This window comes from Mus pahari, chromosome 19, assembly GCF_900095145.1.
Source record: "Mus pahari chromosome 19, PAHARI_EIJ_v1.1, whole genome shotgun sequence".
NCBI classification, from domain to species: Eukaryota; Metazoa; Chordata; class Mammalia; order Rodentia; family Muridae; genus Mus; species Mus pahari.
The window spans coordinates 36,760,630-36,776,789 of record NC_034608.1 but is presented as its reverse complement, the minus strand read 5'-3'; the positions used below and the strand labels follow the sequence as shown (position 1 = coordinate 36,776,789).

The window sequence follows — 16,160 nt, the reverse complement described above, 5'->3', positions numbered from 1 at the left end:
GCGGCGCTTCCTATTTGAATTGGCAAGAAGCAGCTGCCTACCATAGAAGACTGGCAGTGTCGAGCTCAGACTGGAATGAGTGCCTGACAATGAATGGCCTTAAGAAGACAAGCCATCAGCCTACCAGTTCATTGGTTGGGCCTCCTTTTAGTCAAGTGTGATGTGAGAACACAACATGGAGCTGGGATTGTCACAAGGGTGACAGTGTACTCTCAGGATGCTTGGGAGTGAGCCAGGGGACATTAAGTGGCCCCCTGACCAGATGATAAGAGAAAGGTTTGGCTGCATCTTGCTTTGTTTCTGTTTAATATCCAGTCAAGGGCTTTTCAGCTGCCTCTTTCATGCAGTGATGCTTACATACAGCAAGAAAGTGGGCTGGGGAAGACAGCTCAGTGGGTAAGGTGCCCGCCATGTGCACGGTCAGGTCTGTAGCACCCTTGTACAAAGGATGAATATGTGGTGTGTGTCAATTCCAGCGCTGGGGCTGTCTTGCCTGTCAGCCTAGCTGAATCTAGAGTTCAAGGTTTGATGAGACTCTATCGCAGACCTGTGAGATGGCTCTTTGAGTAAACATGCTTGCCGTCAAGCCAGACATCTGAGTTTGATCTCTGGGTTCCTCGTGGCCAAATGTGAGAACTTCTCCTTACAATTCTCTGATCTCCACACCAGAAATAAATAAAATGAATTAAATTATAAAAATAAAAGCTTCTAAGACAAGTAAGAGATCTAAGCTTGAACCATGCCTGCTCTTCAGTAAAGAATTCGTGCAGCAACAATAACAAGAGGCTATATTCATAAAATGAAATTTAGAAATTGAAACTTCGTGTTCACTTCAGCAGCACATATATTAAAATTGGAACGATACAGAGAAGATTAGCATGGCCCCTGCTCAAGGATGACACGCAAATTTGTGAAGTGTTCCATATTTTTAAAAAAATTAAATTTCATGAAAGAATTAGGTTCCACTCTTTTGCAGATCCTGGATTCTTGGGGTAGCAGATTGGCCACTTGGTGGCATAAGTTTTCTCCAATAGCTGTAATTATTCAAAGGAGAGAACCCCACTGAACTGTTCTGTAAAGGGGGCTAGACTCTCATCTCACTGTAACAGCTGTCTTCAAAGCCACACGACAGTCGGGGTAGGGGTAGGTTCTGGGGCCGCAGCACCCCTGATCCCGAGCCGGCTTGCTGTTCGTTCCCACACTTAGAGCTCTCTGGAGAGGCTGACTGTTCTCAGACCACCCATGTGCTGCGGTTCCAGAGAGCAGGAGAGCTGCTTCCCTACCAAGGACACAATTCATTTATTTACCCAGTTCAAGATTTAAGGGCTGAGAATGGAGTCGGGAGAGACTCGGGAGGAGGCAAGCAGCCAGGGGAGGAAAGTGGGGAGCTCTGGCTTGGAAGAGGCCAAGTTCCAAGGCATCTGCTGGCCCACAGGGAAGGTGGCTTGTGGAAAAGTGCACAGAAGCAATGACTCCGATGGTGTCCGAAGGCTAGGGCAGATCTGTGACTGATATTTCTCCACAGCCCTAGGGTTTTACACAACACAGGCTCTTTTTATACACTCCCATTTCTCAGAATCACCAGCTAGGGGTGTCTCCAAGCGGCAGTGCCCAGGAGGAAAATATTTAAGAGAAGCTACCCTCTTAATACTGTGTCCCTGAGGTGCCCTCAGAATTGGTGTTTCGCCCACATTCTTTACTGTCTACTCTTGTTGTTGTTTTCTGGATTTAAAAAGAAACATAAATATTATACAACTAGTGTGTCTCCCACTTAAGGCTTAAAGATAAATCTGGATTAGTATATCGTCTAGGCTTCTCCTTCATATGGTGAATCCCATCGCCTGCCATGCTCCTATTTGTGGGAAGGGTCCTTACTTCTGCCTGACTCTCCCTCAGTACCGCACTTTGTAGTGTTAAGATCCCTTTCCCCCTAGCTCTCCCACTTGGCTTCTGTTCCAACCAAATATACATGATGGAGGGGAATGGGAACCATTTGGCCCACCTTCTACCCACATCTGCCAGCAGTCTCTCCATGTCTTCACCCCACAATGCACCATGGATGACAGGTTTTCACACAGCACTGACCGACATTTCTTCATGTAGCAAGGGTTCTGTACAAAAGCAGCTAGGGTATGTGTTAGAACTCATGCTACCACAGCACTGGGACTGCACTGGTGTGCAGTCTGTGTCTATGGAATAACAAATCAATGTAGCTCTTCCCATACCTCAGGGGGGTGTGTGTGCCCAGCTGAGTCCTGCAGACAAGGTGCGGCTACCCAGTCCTAATTTGCTTCTGTGCTTCATTTTCACAGGTTGGTGGTTTGACGCATGTGGCCCTTCCAACTTGAATGGACAGTACTACCCACAAAAGCAGAATACAAATAAGTTCAATGGTATCAAGTGGTACTACTGGAAGGGGTCCGGCTACTCGCTCAAGGCCACAACCATGATGATCCGGCCAGCAGATTTCTAAATGCCTGCCTACACTACCAGAAGAACTTGCTGCATCCAAAGATTAACTCCAAAGCACTGAGAGGCGCCAATGCACAGCAGCCCCTTTCCATACCAGGAAGTGTTCCTGGGGGTGGGAGGGTCTGTGTGTACCAGACTGAAGTGTATCACTTAAGCCTGCACCGCTAACCAACCAAAGGAAACCCAAAGGCACTGTGGTCTGGAGAGACACCTCTGGGAAGGCTGTGGCTGAGAATCAGGGGACAGCGTGCGGATTCCGTCACAAGGAAGAATGTTACATGGGAGTTCATCAGCAAATAACTGGAAAACAGAACACTTAGATGGTGCAGATAATTCTTGGGACCACTTTCCTCTAAGCACGGTTTCTAGTGTGAATACATACACAGCTTGGCTGTCACAATGACAAGGCCGTGTCCTCGCACTGTGGCAGCCAGTATCCAAGGACTTCTAAGCAGTGGGCACAGGTCATCATCAGGAAAAGCACACAGCTCACTGTCTTCCTCTTGGGTGCTTTACACGTTCATTTGAAAACAACACCTTTACCTATCTTGACAGCTTAGGTTTAATGGCTGGATACTATTTACTAGATGGCAAAATTGCCCATATCTCTGGAGTAACCAGCAAACAAGCGCCACGTTGGTAAATGCGGAGACTGTACTATTTTGTTTTCTTCCTGGCTGTTAAATATGAAGGTATTTTTAGTAATTAAATATAAGTTATTAGTTGAGATGATTATGTTTAATTTTTATGATAATATTTATAATTTGTTCTTTGGTCTTCATACACACACATCTGTGTCTTGTAACAAGGAAGATTGCTGTTAATGATGAAAATGCTGTTTCATGAAGAACTTCGGCATCGAGCAAAGTGCTCTAGCCTAGAGATGTGCTCCCTAGTTTAACAAGATAACATTTTAGAAAATGAAGCTAAAACTTAATTTGTGGTTGAGGAAAATCATCTTTCCTAGGACATCTACAAAGCCATAATTCTCTGAGTTAACTTTTAGAAAAAATTAATTTGCCTCAGTAACATTTTTAATATCCACTAACAAACTGAACATGTGTTTTAGAACGGAAAGCCAAAATGTAACCAGGTACCCCTAGAAAAAGTTTCAGAACACAACTTTATGCTTAGAAGTGTCAAACCTTAACTCCTTCTGTTCTAGCCCTCCTAAGCTTGCAGAGTGGCCTCTGTAGCAATGAACACATGTACAGAGCATTAGTGCAACTTCTCCTGTAGCCTTCCTTGTCTGTCTGTCCATCCATCTGTCCATCCTTCCTTTCTAGATGCTATTTTTTAAAATTTATTTCTATAATGCAATGGTTCTCGACCTTCCTAATGCTGAGACACTGTAACACAGTTCCTCGTGTTGTAGTGACCCCCCAACCATAAAATTATTTCATTGCGGCTTCATAACCATAAGTTTGCTACTGTTATGAATAGTGATGTAAGTAGCTGATTGCAGGAGAGCTGATATGTGACCCCAAAAGGTATCTGCCCACAGCTGAGAACTGAGGCCCTAACCCATCTCCTTTCACACGGCCTTGCTGTGTGCTCTGGTCAATCTGCAGACTCGGGGTAGCCAAGGCGCCCTTCTCCTCTGCCACATTCACTTCCTGCCAGCTAACTCCAGAGGGAAGAACTCTGTCCCTGCCTTTTGACCACTGTTTCTATTATTACATTTAGGAAATGTCGACGGGGCCAACATGGCTTTGTACCCAGCTAAAAGATCTGACACACACACACACACACACACACACACACAATCCAGAGCTTCAAAAACAGCAGTATGTTTCTTGTATGACCACAACAGCAGGAACTGAGGTGGGAAAACGGTCAAAAATGGTCACCCAGGAAGGGCGGGCAGCAGTGGATGAAGGAAGATGGAGGCTAACCAGCGCTGCTGAGAGTTACACCTTCTTTTTCTCTTAGCTCAGAGAATAGGAAGAAGTATGGTTTCCACTTTACTCTTCAGCTCCTTACACAGTATTTTAAATAAACAGAATTACTGGGAGAAATTTTTTTTTCTGTTCTTAAGAAAACATTTACAAAGCTGAAAGGAAATCAAAACAGTAATCTTGAAATGAAAACAGAAACAATGCGATGGGCTAGATGAGCGAGCGACTGGGATCAGAGGTCAGCTTCCTGCTGGTCACTTCGCAGGCCCACTTGGACAGCCAGAGCACACAAGAGCACAGGGGACAGCCAGAACAGCCACTGTCTTTCAGAGACTCGCCTTTTCAGATTAACTCTCTCAAATCAATCAACATGTTTGGAAATGAAAGCTGACTTCTGTATAGCCCCTGCTCCCAGTCAAGCCTTAATTATTTGAGAAGTTAGAATTAAGTTAGCAAATATTTAAAATAATTAAGAGTTCATAAGGTGGAGCGTAGGAAAGATATCAAAATATGAAGACTACATCACAATGCTGGCAGGCCACAGCTTTTATACCTATTGGTTTTATCTGTATTAGCATTAGCCTTAATTGCTGCACAGTCCATCACAATGCTGGCAGGCCACAGCCTTTATACCTATCGGTTTTATCTGCATTAGCTTTAGCCTTAAGAACGGCACAGCCTGGGCTGGTGAGATGGCTCAGTGGGTAAGAGCACCCGACTGCTCTTCTGAAGGTCCAAAGTTCAAATCCAGCAACCACACGGCGGCTCATAACCATCCGTAACAAGATCTGACTCCCTCTTCTGGAGTGTCTGAAGACAGCTACAGTATAATTACATATAATAAACAAATAAATCTTTAAAAAAAAAAGAACGGCACAGCCCTATAGGCTTTCATGATTAATTAGTTTTAAAAATCCTTTTTTGAGGAAAGGTCTCACCCTCCAGCCCAGGACAGCAGCAAGCTTGCAGCAATCCATCCAATTCTGTTTCCTGTGTGCTGGATTGCCTGGCTTAGGTGACACTCTTCAAGGTGACATTTCTCATGGCACTTTACAAGTGTCTTTCTCAAGTTTTCACTTGTGATGTCACAAATAAATAAACACATGGCATTCATTTCTGGGATGACATCCTTTTTGTTTGAGTGAGACCTCTCTTAACCTATGATGCCGAGTTTACGATCCTACCAGCTTCCTAAGCGACCATGTTGCATTTACTACTTTGGGACAGAATTGACTTACCGGAGCTGCAGGGAAGGTTTCAGAGAGTTCAAATGGCTCCTCGGAAATCCAGTGACCCAACTCTAAAGACAACAGTACCTAAGAGAGACATAACACACAGAGAGCATCAGTCATGGATTGATTAGACTGTTGGGTAGCAGGCTGGAATCACTTTTGATCAGAGCAAAAGCAACCCCCGAAAAGCCCAGCATCGATGAGCTCCAAGGGTCTGAAATCAGACACAGAAAAGCCAGGGCACTTTGGGACGCTCCATGGTGCCTGTTCCAGCCATTAGCAAACGTCTTAAGAAAAACACCTTAGTGTGGCTAGAAATGGAGGCCAGTACCCAGCTTGGTGGCTTCTCCCACCGATACCCAACACCTGATACCCAACAGAAGCAATGTAAGAAGCAGAGAGGCTGCCGAGGCTCCCAGTTCCTTAAGGCTGAGAAATCAGGGTAGCAGCTTGAAGCTTGTAGGTGATTTCACATCCTGTCAAGTTGACAGTACTAACACAGCATCCTAATGAGATCAAATACTTAAACACTATCCTGCTTTTATGTGATATGCTGTGTGCTAGAAATCTAAGTTTGAAATTGTCCTTTAGAATCTTCCATGAACATCCCAGTTTTATAAGCTAAGGAAGGAAGGAAGGAAGGAAGGAAGGAAGGAAGGAAGGAAGGAAGGAAGGAAGGAAGGAAGGGCGGGCTCGAGGGCTGGGGAGATGGCTCAGCTGGTAGAGTGCAAGTCGTGTAAGCAGAGGGAGCTGAGTAAACTCTAGAGCCTGTGTCAAAAGTGGGTGAGGTGCATTTGTGGTCCTGGTGCTGGGCTGGCAGAGGTGGTGGTAGGGTAGGACTGTAGGGGATGGCCCNGGGGGGGGGGGGCAAGCACAAGACCCGAGAGTCAGAAGTCATATCTATGAGGGTGTTGAGCTCAAGACAGTCCATGAGAGTAAAGGAGAACATGAGAAGCCATGTCTCCGTTAGGAAGGGGAAACAGCAAGTTATGCTCCCAGGACCCCCCGCTCAAAGAAAACACCACAGTTTTCAATTAGATCCCCGTGGTCATGGATGCTTTGTCATCTAACTGTCTTTTTCTGTTTTCTCCTAACTTTTATTGCCCAAATGCCATTGGAGGGAGGAAGATAAGTGGAGGGAGGGAGGGAGGAGAGGAAGGAGAGGGATCTTAATAAGTTCAATTACTGTGTGGGTTAAAGCCATCCACATTACGCGGTGTTCCCTCCCCTTATCGCTGTCAGCCTCCCAGTGCTGTCTGTCCTTTAGAGATAATGCTGAGGATATGTGGGTCTCTGCGACCTTGTATAATCAGCCCAGGAGATAAACTGTGCTTTCAACATTAGGTTCATGTCAGCATGCGGCAATGGTAGAATCCTGTGGTGGGAAATTCAGCACACCAGCTAGAGGCCAGAAGTCAGCCATAGAAACGTGTGTGGTGCTCAAGTTCCAATTCAGTCCACATTAAAATGTCAACTGAACCTAAACAAGTTCGAAGGGGACATCCGTCTTCTCTGACTTTGCTCCTTTCTAAATGTTCAGAAAATAAAATTGTAAGGCACTTATAGTATGATTTTGCTAAGCAAATGGATATATTTAATTTCTTTAAAATAAATGTTGCATAGAAGTAGCAGAAAACACAGATTTGATTTCACTAAAATCACAGACTCTAAATAATACAGAAAAACAACTTTGTACTCTAGTCTGAGAGGCTAAATCTTTTGGGTTCAGACTCCATCTTAGAGAACCTGACCTAAGGTTGAACTCAAATTAACAGGCTAGTTCCTAGCACCAGTTTCCAGGTTACCCCCTACTCCCCAACAAGACCTACATCTAGCACCAGTTTCCAGGTTATTGCCCAACAAATCTACACCTCTAGACACTTCTGTTCCTAACAACCACCAATCAGGCGGAAAGTAGAAGTTACGTTTATGGTTTGGCTCCCAACAGCAGCCAATTATGTTAAAGGCCATATTGGTCCCCTAGTCAGATGTGTACCAGGCTAGATACCCACTTCTTGGCTCTAGAAATGCTTGCCTGAAGGCGAGCGCTCAGCCCCATCCCGTTCTGCTGGGTTAGAGAAGCTGGTGTGGCCCAAGTTCAAGCTTGAGTAAAGAGACCCTAATGTGATTGTATCAGAATCGGCTCCTTGGTGGTCTTTTGGGGTTTACAATGTTTCCTGACACAACAAGCCCTTACAGTAGCCAAACCCATCTTTAGCTCAGTACAATATTCAAAATAGTGGAAGTCTGTTTTCTAGGATTTCAGGTGGGCTTGTGAAATAACGTTACCCAACCACACACATTTCCCAGAAAATACTGCATAAGATGAAAACAGCTAAGAGACTAAATCCAGCAAGGAGCAGGATTATGAGCGGGGACCACATCCTGTGTGTATGTGACTCTTGGTTGGGGACTTGAACACAGGAGAGGCATTACACAAACGGGATAACAGAAATGGTAGTGTTGGCATCTGACCAGCACTCCTAAAACCCACACTTTGCTGATGAACCTGTCAGAGGAACAGTTTTCTTGCTTTATTCTTAGATGTAGTGAGATGATGACGTCTCTTCATACATTCTATATCAGTGAACCAAGTCTCTTTCTCTCCCTCTCTCTTCAAAAGACTTATTTATACACACACACACACACACACACACACACACACACACACACACACACACACACATGGGTCTTTGTCTGCATGTACATCTGCACACCTGAAGAGGGCACTGAATCGTATGGGACTACAGCTATGGATGGTTGTGAGCTGCCATGTGGGTGCTGGGAGTCAAACCCCAGACCTCTGGAAGAGCAGACAGTGCTCTTAACCGCTGAGTCATCCCTCCATACCCTCTAGGTCTCTTCTCGTTGCACACATTTTTATAATTCTCTTGGGCAGTGTGAGGAAATCTGGCTGTAGTGGGGAAAGCTAAAGAGTGGTGCTGTTATTAGAACAAGTGAAGATGGCCGTTATGTATCATGCAGCTGAAATCTGGCTGTTAGAGTAAACTAAGCATACATTTAGCTTCACTGGGGACTGAAGGAGGGAAGTGGTGCACAGAAGAGACAGCGGAACTAAATGCATGTGAAATGCAGAGCAGATGGAAGAATGGTGGCCAACTGGGGAAGGCAGGGACTCAAGTGTCTGGAGATGGAACGGAGCATTTAAATCCTACTGCAGGTTCCCAAAAGCTGCAGAAAGTGGGGTGAAGGCAACTTGCAGGGAGAGGGCAGGTTAGAGGAGCAGCTCCTTTGCTGAGGCAAGATGAGGGTGAAGCCATGGCTTTTCTAAGGGCAACGGAGCTCAGAAGGAACCTGTGCACAGATGTCACCCTGGACGCGGGAACAGTGCCCTCAGGTGGGTACTTGGCAGTCTTTCTGGGGCCACTTATCCAGGAAAAAAAAAAAAAAAGCACAGGAATACTGAGATTTGGCCTTTGTCACCTTTTCATTTACAGGGGACCCAGGAATCCAGCCAGGCTACATTAATACATTTTGTTCCCTCTGTGTTGGGTAATAGCTGTACCCTCGGTCCCACCCCTGGCCCCAACTGCAAAGCAGCCACAGTATGGAAAATCAGACGAAAGACACAAAAAGGGAATTCTGGTGTCATGGCAGTGGGACGCATGGATCAAACGCTTGCCTATGAGCCTGAGTTCTGAGAGAGGCAGAGCAACCATGGAGGTCCCAGTAGCATCGCCAAGACACTGGAATTAAAGGCTCTCTGATGTGCAGACATATGAAAGATGAATGGTAGTATGGATACTTCTATAGAAACTGGGTAAAGGCTGTTAACGACGCTAACAACTGAAATCATCAATTCAAGAGACTTGCAGAAATTCTATGGATCTTAGTACAGTAGACAGTTTAGGAGCCATGGTGTTCAAATGGCATTCATGTGTATTCCTGTATACTTATGCACTCACAAATCTGCAAACACCATGATTAGAGGACACCTTGTGGGTCCTGGGAACTGAGCCCCGGTGGCCAGGCTTACTTATCAGAAAGCACTTTCTTTCACTGAACTGTTTTCATGGCTCCCAGTTCTATGTTTCCTTAGTGCCTTACAAAAATACCTCAAGGACAAACAATCTTTATTCACAAAGTATCTCTTAAGCAGAGGCCATAAGCAAAGCTTCCTTAATGTTTAACTTCTCAAGAAACGTTTTTAAAGAGAAAACAACAGCAAATTATTTTAATTAAAAGTGATGGTGGATCAGCTTTGGATGATAGCAAGAACTAATCTGAAAGAGAGACTTTCTCAGGTTGGGCTTGAGAAAGCTAACGGCTCCACTCGGCAATGATTAAGTGCTGACATGAAATACAACGTGAAGCTGATTCAACTCACTTGACAGCACTGCTGTAGGTCATGCTGAAACATTTATGAACAGCCGAGATTTTGATGACCAAACTTACTGTAACTGTACTATAAAAAACTGAGTTTATTTCACAGCTCCAGATAACCAGCCTCCCTGACCTATATTTTGGGGCTGGTTTAGGGAAAAACAGATATCCAGCTCTTCTGTTAAAAATTCTACTTCACGGGTTGAGGATGGAGCCTGAGTTGGTTGAGTGGTTGCCTAGCATGCAGGCAAGTCTAGAGACAGTCCCTAGCACAACATCAACATGTGTGGTGGGAGGTGGAGGCAGGAGCATCAGAAGTTGACTAAGGCTATCACTAGCTACAGAAGGAGCTGAAGGCCATCCTGGGCTACTATGGCAATATGAGCTCCTTTAGGGTCCTATGGAGAAAGGAGCAAGAGGGGGTTTCTTGTAAGCTGCATAAAACAGCCGATGGAGATTTGAGTCACAGATTTAATCCACTGGAACCTAATTAACTTTATACTATTCAAGGTCTGCTTCATGTCCACTTTGTCAGCAGACAGAGTAGGGACTGGAACGTACATGGTCTTTTATTTACTTTGACCAGAACAGTGGCAGGGCGGTCTCTGTCACCATCTACCAACCTATCTTCCCCCATCAACTAGGATTGAACGCACAGAAACATGCTCAGTATTTTCAAGAACAATGGAAATACACTGTTACTTGTTAAAACCATAAATTTCAAATTATAAATATCTCTCCATCAGATCTCATAGAGCTTCAGTCTTAATGATTATGGTAATTTTTCTCAAACAACGAAAGTTAGGACAAACTGGACTATGAGCATCATTTTAGCTGTTTCAGGGTAATGAATTAAGTTTGTGGTTCTTCCCCAAATAGGCAGTATAAAGAACTGATTAAACACAGAGAAAGCACACAGCCTGGGACAAAGGGCAAGCTAGTTAATCCTTCACATTTATAATGTGTGTCACCCATTTCTAACAATGGAAGAGTAACCAGGCAGTTAGTAGAACAGTGTGCCCATGTCATTACAGAGAGAAGTGGGGAGGGAGAGAGAGAGAGGAGGGAGGAGGAAAAGACTGAGACAGGGGGAGAGAGACACAGAGAGACAGACCAACAGTTTAATTCTAATGACAAAGTAAATGGTTACTTATGTCCCACGCACGTTGGAGCCAGAAAACAGGAGGTCTGGTCTTCCAAAGAGCCCAACTTGAACTGGCAGAGTTTCAAGGCAATAATATTAGTTCCAAAGTAAGCTATCCCTATGCATTTCCACCCTATCTCACAACACCAAGAAATGTTTTCTATAATTCCATAAGTTGTTTTAAAAGGTACAAGCAAGAACATTTAGGAGATGCAGGGCCTGCCGCATTGGAACAGGTTTTCACATGCAAGTTTTTAATAATAGCAACTATTTCCATATGCATGCAGTTCTCACACATTGTCCTGTCACCCCACCTCTAGTTTCAAAGCTTAGTGAAAAAAAAAAAAAAAGCTTGTAGACAGACATATTCCAATACTCATATTAAAATTTTGTACATATAAGTGCTTTGCCTACATATGTTTGTGCAGTATCTTAGGACAACCCAGAAGGAGGTATGAGATCATGTGGAACAGGAGCTTGAGATGGGTGTGAGTCAGTATGGGTGCCAGGAATCAACCCTGGGTCCTCTGGTCAAGCAGCCAGTGCTCTTAAGCACTGAGCCATCCCTCCAGCACCCTGTTTTCTTCCAGAGACAGGGTCTGTGTATCAGTGACTTGATATACAGACCAGGCTGGCCTTGAACTCTCAGAGTTCTGCCTGCCTTTGCCTCAGTCAAAGCATAAACTGTGATAAAAGCCTGTCTATGCCCACAAAGTCTTCCCTGTCTTCTCTCCAGCTCCATCCTGACAATGACTGACCAGACTTCATCTCCATGGATTTGTCTATGATAGAGATATCATTAAAATATCATCTGGCCTCTGAACTCGTATAAGGCTGTTAGGGTTTTTACCAAATTATGACTTTAACAATGCTCCAGAAAAGTGTCAAGGTTCTTTGCATGATAACGCTACATGCTCATATTTGCTGACACCATAGAGATGGTCTTGACCTGCTACAGATTAGTAAACTGAGGCTTGGAGTGTCACTGCTTCCCCAAGGACACAGTGGCTTTGAATAGGTTAGTATGAAACCCATCCATTTGCAACTACCATGTGAAAGTTGGAGCCTTTCTGAGAATAAAGATGACCCCTAGGTCACCTCTGGAACTAATATGGGTCAGAGACTGGAAGTGTTGAATTCAAGACTCACCAACTGTGAGCATGAATCCCCTTGACCATGAGCCATTTATTAAAGGTTTGCAGGTCACCAATCCGCACAGATGCTCGTGCTGACCAACAGAACTGGCAGATGCAGATCACCAGGGAAACAGCCTCTCTGTGTAACTGAGCACATGTTTTTTTTGTTTGTTTGTTTGTTTTTGTTTTTTTCAAGACAGGGTTTCTCTGTATAGCCCAGGCTGTCCTGGAACTCACTTTGCAGACCAGGCTGGCCTCCAACTCAGAAATCCGCCTGCCTCTGCCTCCTGAGTGCTGGGATTAAAGGCGTGCGCCACCATGCCTGGCTACATGGCAGGTTTTATGTGTCAGCTCGACACTAGCTAGAGCCATCAGAGAGGAAGGACCCTGAGTTCAGAAAATGTCTCCATGAGATCCAGCTGTAAGGCATTTTATCAACTAGTGATCAATGGGGGTGGGGGTAGGGATAGGGCTTCCCCTGAGCTGTGGTCTTGGGTTTTACAAGAAAGCAGGCTGAGAAAGCCATGGGAAGTAAGTCAGTAAGCAACACCCCTCCATGGCTTCTGTATCATGGTCTGCTTCTAGGTTCTAGCCCTGCTTTGAGTTCCTGTCTTGACTTCTTATGGGTTGTGATCTGCAAGTTTAAGTCAACATTTGGTCATGGTGTTTCACTGCAGTAATAGGAACCCTAAGTAATAATGCACTGATATAGCTGGGAAACAGCACTTCTCCAGACCCATGACCCTGGGCATGTGGATACCTATGGGGACAATCTAGATCACTACCACCCATATCAGAACCTAGATTTCATGCAGCACCTTCTGACCTGTCTGTACCAGGGACTTTTCTATTGCTGTGATAGAGTTCCATGAACATGGTGACTCTGAGTGCATTTGAGCTTGCAGTCAGAAGTTTACGAAGATGGAAAAAAAATGAATGACGTCAGGCAGCTCATGCGGCATCTGGGAACTCACATCATGATCCACAAGTGAGAGGCAGAAAGAGATCCCTGGGAATGGCAGGAGTGTTTTGAAACCTACTCCAAGTGACATACTTCCTCTAATGAGGCCACGCCTTCCCACACTTCCAAAATAGGTCCACACACTTGACTTGAGATCTCTTCCCCCAAAGAACTTAGTCCTTCTCAATCATGCCTCAAGCAGATTCTTAGGACAAGGGCAGAAAGCAGCCACGGCCTTTACCACCAAGCACTGCAAGAGCGACCTCTAACCCAGCTGGAGAGGACTGCTGCCTCTGAAACAACTTGCGCTGAGCCTCGACAGTCTGTGCTGCTCTCAGCATGGATGGTGAACTGCGTAAGAGAATGTCTCTTACTGTGGTGTTCAACTGATTTTCCACTCTGAAAGTTCCAAAGTAGTTGTCATCCTTATCACCTCAGATGTCACCATCATCTGTGTCATCATCTTCTTCCTCCTCCTCTTCTTTTTTTTCTTTTTTATTTTTTTTTAAAGACAAGATAACCCAGGCTATCCTAGAACTCACCCTGTAGACCAAGCTGGCCTTGAATTCAGAGATCTGCATGCCTCTGCTTCCTGAGTGCTGAGGTTAAAAGCATGCATGCCACTACCCAGTTATTTTCCCCCTCAAAGTCTTCTGTATCCCTCCAAACGACAGCATGATCGGGCCCATCACAGTGACACCCCACTCCAGGTAGTAACTGTTCAATTGCTGTGATAAAAACCACACCCAGGGCAATCTGTAGAAGGAAAGCTTTATTTGGGGTTTGCAGTCCCAGAGGAATAGGAGTGTATCATCGTCATGGTACGGCAGGAAGCCACAGTGCTGAGGCAGCAGCTGAGAGCTCACATCCTGATCCACAAACAGGAAGCAGAGGTCCACTGGAAATGGTGTTAGTGTTGAGAAACCTCAAAGCCTGCTGCCCTCAGTGGCACGATTCCTCCAAAAAGACCACGCCCCTAATCTTCCCCCAAACAGTTCTACCATACAGGGATGAAGTATTCAAACACAAGTCTATAAAGCCATTTTTATTCAAACCACCACACTGTGGTATTACCCTCCCCCCCCCCAAAGGCAGGAAATTAAAAGTTTAGTGACACGGAAGACATCAACACACTATCCAAAATAAATAACTCTCTCCTTTTAAGAAGATATTAACAGTGGGAGAGACTAGATAAATTTGCATACTGACATATAATTTTTTTTTTTGCATGTTTCTTAGTTAGAGTTGCTATTGCTGTGATAAAACACCATCATCGAAAGCAAGTGAGAGAAAAAGTTTTATCTGCTTTATACTTCCACATTGTAGTCTACTACTGAAGGAAGTCAGGAAAGGAATCCAAGCAGAGCTGAAACCTTGAGGCAGGAACTGATGCAGAGGCCATGGAAGGCTGCTGCTCACTGGTTTGCTATTCATAGATTGTTCATTTTGTTTTCTTATAGAATCCAGGTCCACCATCCCAGTGACAGTACCACCCACAACTAGCTGGGCCATCCCACATCAATCATTAATTAAGAAAATGCCCTACAGACAGATTTTAGGGAACACTTTGCAATTCTAGGTGCCCTCCTTTCAGATAACTCTAGCTAGTGTCAAGCTGACATAAAGCTAGCTAGCATAGACAAAGTATGTGGCTTTTTGAGACAGGGTCTCACATGGTTTGAGTTGCACACAAGTCAGGCTCCTTCCTGCCTCTGCCTCCTGCACTCTGGGATTCCAGGAGTATCCAACCACATCTGGAAATGGCTGCATATCCCTTAGCAGTCCCACAAGAGCTGAGCTCTATGGAATAGAGCACTTGGGCTAGACCTGGTCCTTTCCACTTCAGTAAAATAAAAAATGGGTTTCTCTGAGATCCAGAGACTAAACTGCTCAGTCATAGCCACTTTTCAAACAAGCTATGCAGTGACCAGGGTGACCCGGCATTTCACCACTGGACTTGGATGTCAAATCCAAACATCTTTATAAATAGCATGAGCACGTACTTTCCTTATCAGAATAAAAACAAAGAAATAACTATAACAAATTCCAATGTAACTAAAATAAATAGCAGAAACATCACTTCACAGTATGAAACCAAAGCACAAGTTACTGTGACCAACAAGGCAACACTCTGAATGCTACGGTTACTAAAGGAAACACTGAAGTTTATCCTACTTTCTAAAAATTAGCACCAAGGCACATATTTTACTGAAATTAAATAAGAGAGATACTAATTACATAGGTAGTTTGGCAACTTAGGGTGTGAAAGAACCTAAAGTTCTAAAGAAATAGGTCATGCATCTTTTCATTTAATCATTCAGAAAATAGGCACTGGGCCCCAGGTCTGATTGGGTGCCAAGGAGAGTATGAGAACCTCTAAGTCGTGTAACAAAAGTTCTCTTTACGGGTCCTGAGGGGCGTGGTTTAATGGGAGAATGGTTGCATGGCGAAGGGTAGGAAGCAAGATACTGTTTTAATTACACAACTGAAGTCAATATTTTGTTACAGTGAAGTGCCAGAAAGTCAGGAGTGCTCAAAAACTAAAAACTCTATGAGTGGGATCCACTGCATGTGTGCTCCTTCTATTGTTCTATTGTTACTCAACAAAACTCAAGGGGAAATAACTCCTGGAACATTGGGGCAATGCTGTCTTTGCTTGCTTGGGGTGGTACTCTGTGGTGGTTTGGGCAGAAGAGGAGGCCATGATGAAGACAGAGTTCTGTAACTTCTGTAACCTCAAGCATCGTGACTGGTGGTCACATCCTGGCAGAGGCGTGCTGGAACAAAGGTCCCTAAGGTTGTGTATGGCCGGAGATGGGCAGAGCTTGATAAATTATTAGGTGTGCAGAATGTTAACACAGCAGCAGGGACATGCAGAAAACAAAACCAGCTGGGAAGCGCAAAGACAGAGGGTTACTCTAAGCACACTCCAGGCTGTTCCTACTTGGTGAACACGCTGACATGCAGTCCCTT

The 16,160-nt window shown here is 44.7% G+C and overlaps 2 protein-coding genes and 1 non-coding gene across 4 annotated transcripts in view; 2 read left to right on the top strand and 1 right to left on the bottom strand.

Annotated features, from left to right (window-relative positions):
- Angpt2 (angiopoietin 2) overlaps window positions 1–3,199 on the top strand; it is a 49,887-nt gene extending 46,688 nt beyond the window's left edge. The window contains exon 9 of the mRNA XM_021218979.2: window positions 2,313–3,199. Within this exon, the coding sequence (XP_021074638.1) occupies window positions 2,313–2,473 (161 nt within the window). The 3' untranslated portion in view covers window positions 2,474–3,199. The remainder of the gene's footprint in view (window positions 1–2,312) is intronic.
- Window positions 1–16,160, bottom strand: part of Mcph1 (microcephalin 1) — a 203,649-nt gene that overhangs the window by 104,997 nt on the left and 82,492 nt on the right. For both annotated transcript variants that reach the window (XM_029532152.1, XM_021218977.2), the window contains one exon: window positions 5,609–5,686. In XM_029532152.1, the coding sequence (XP_029388012.1) occupies window positions 5,609–5,686 (78 nt within the window). The remainder of the gene's footprint in view (window positions 1–5,608; window positions 5,687–16,160) is intronic.
- LOC115062653 lies at window positions 824–930 on the top strand. Its single transcript, XR_003842588.1, has one exon. It is a non-coding gene; the product is annotated as a U6 spliceosomal RNA (small nuclear RNA).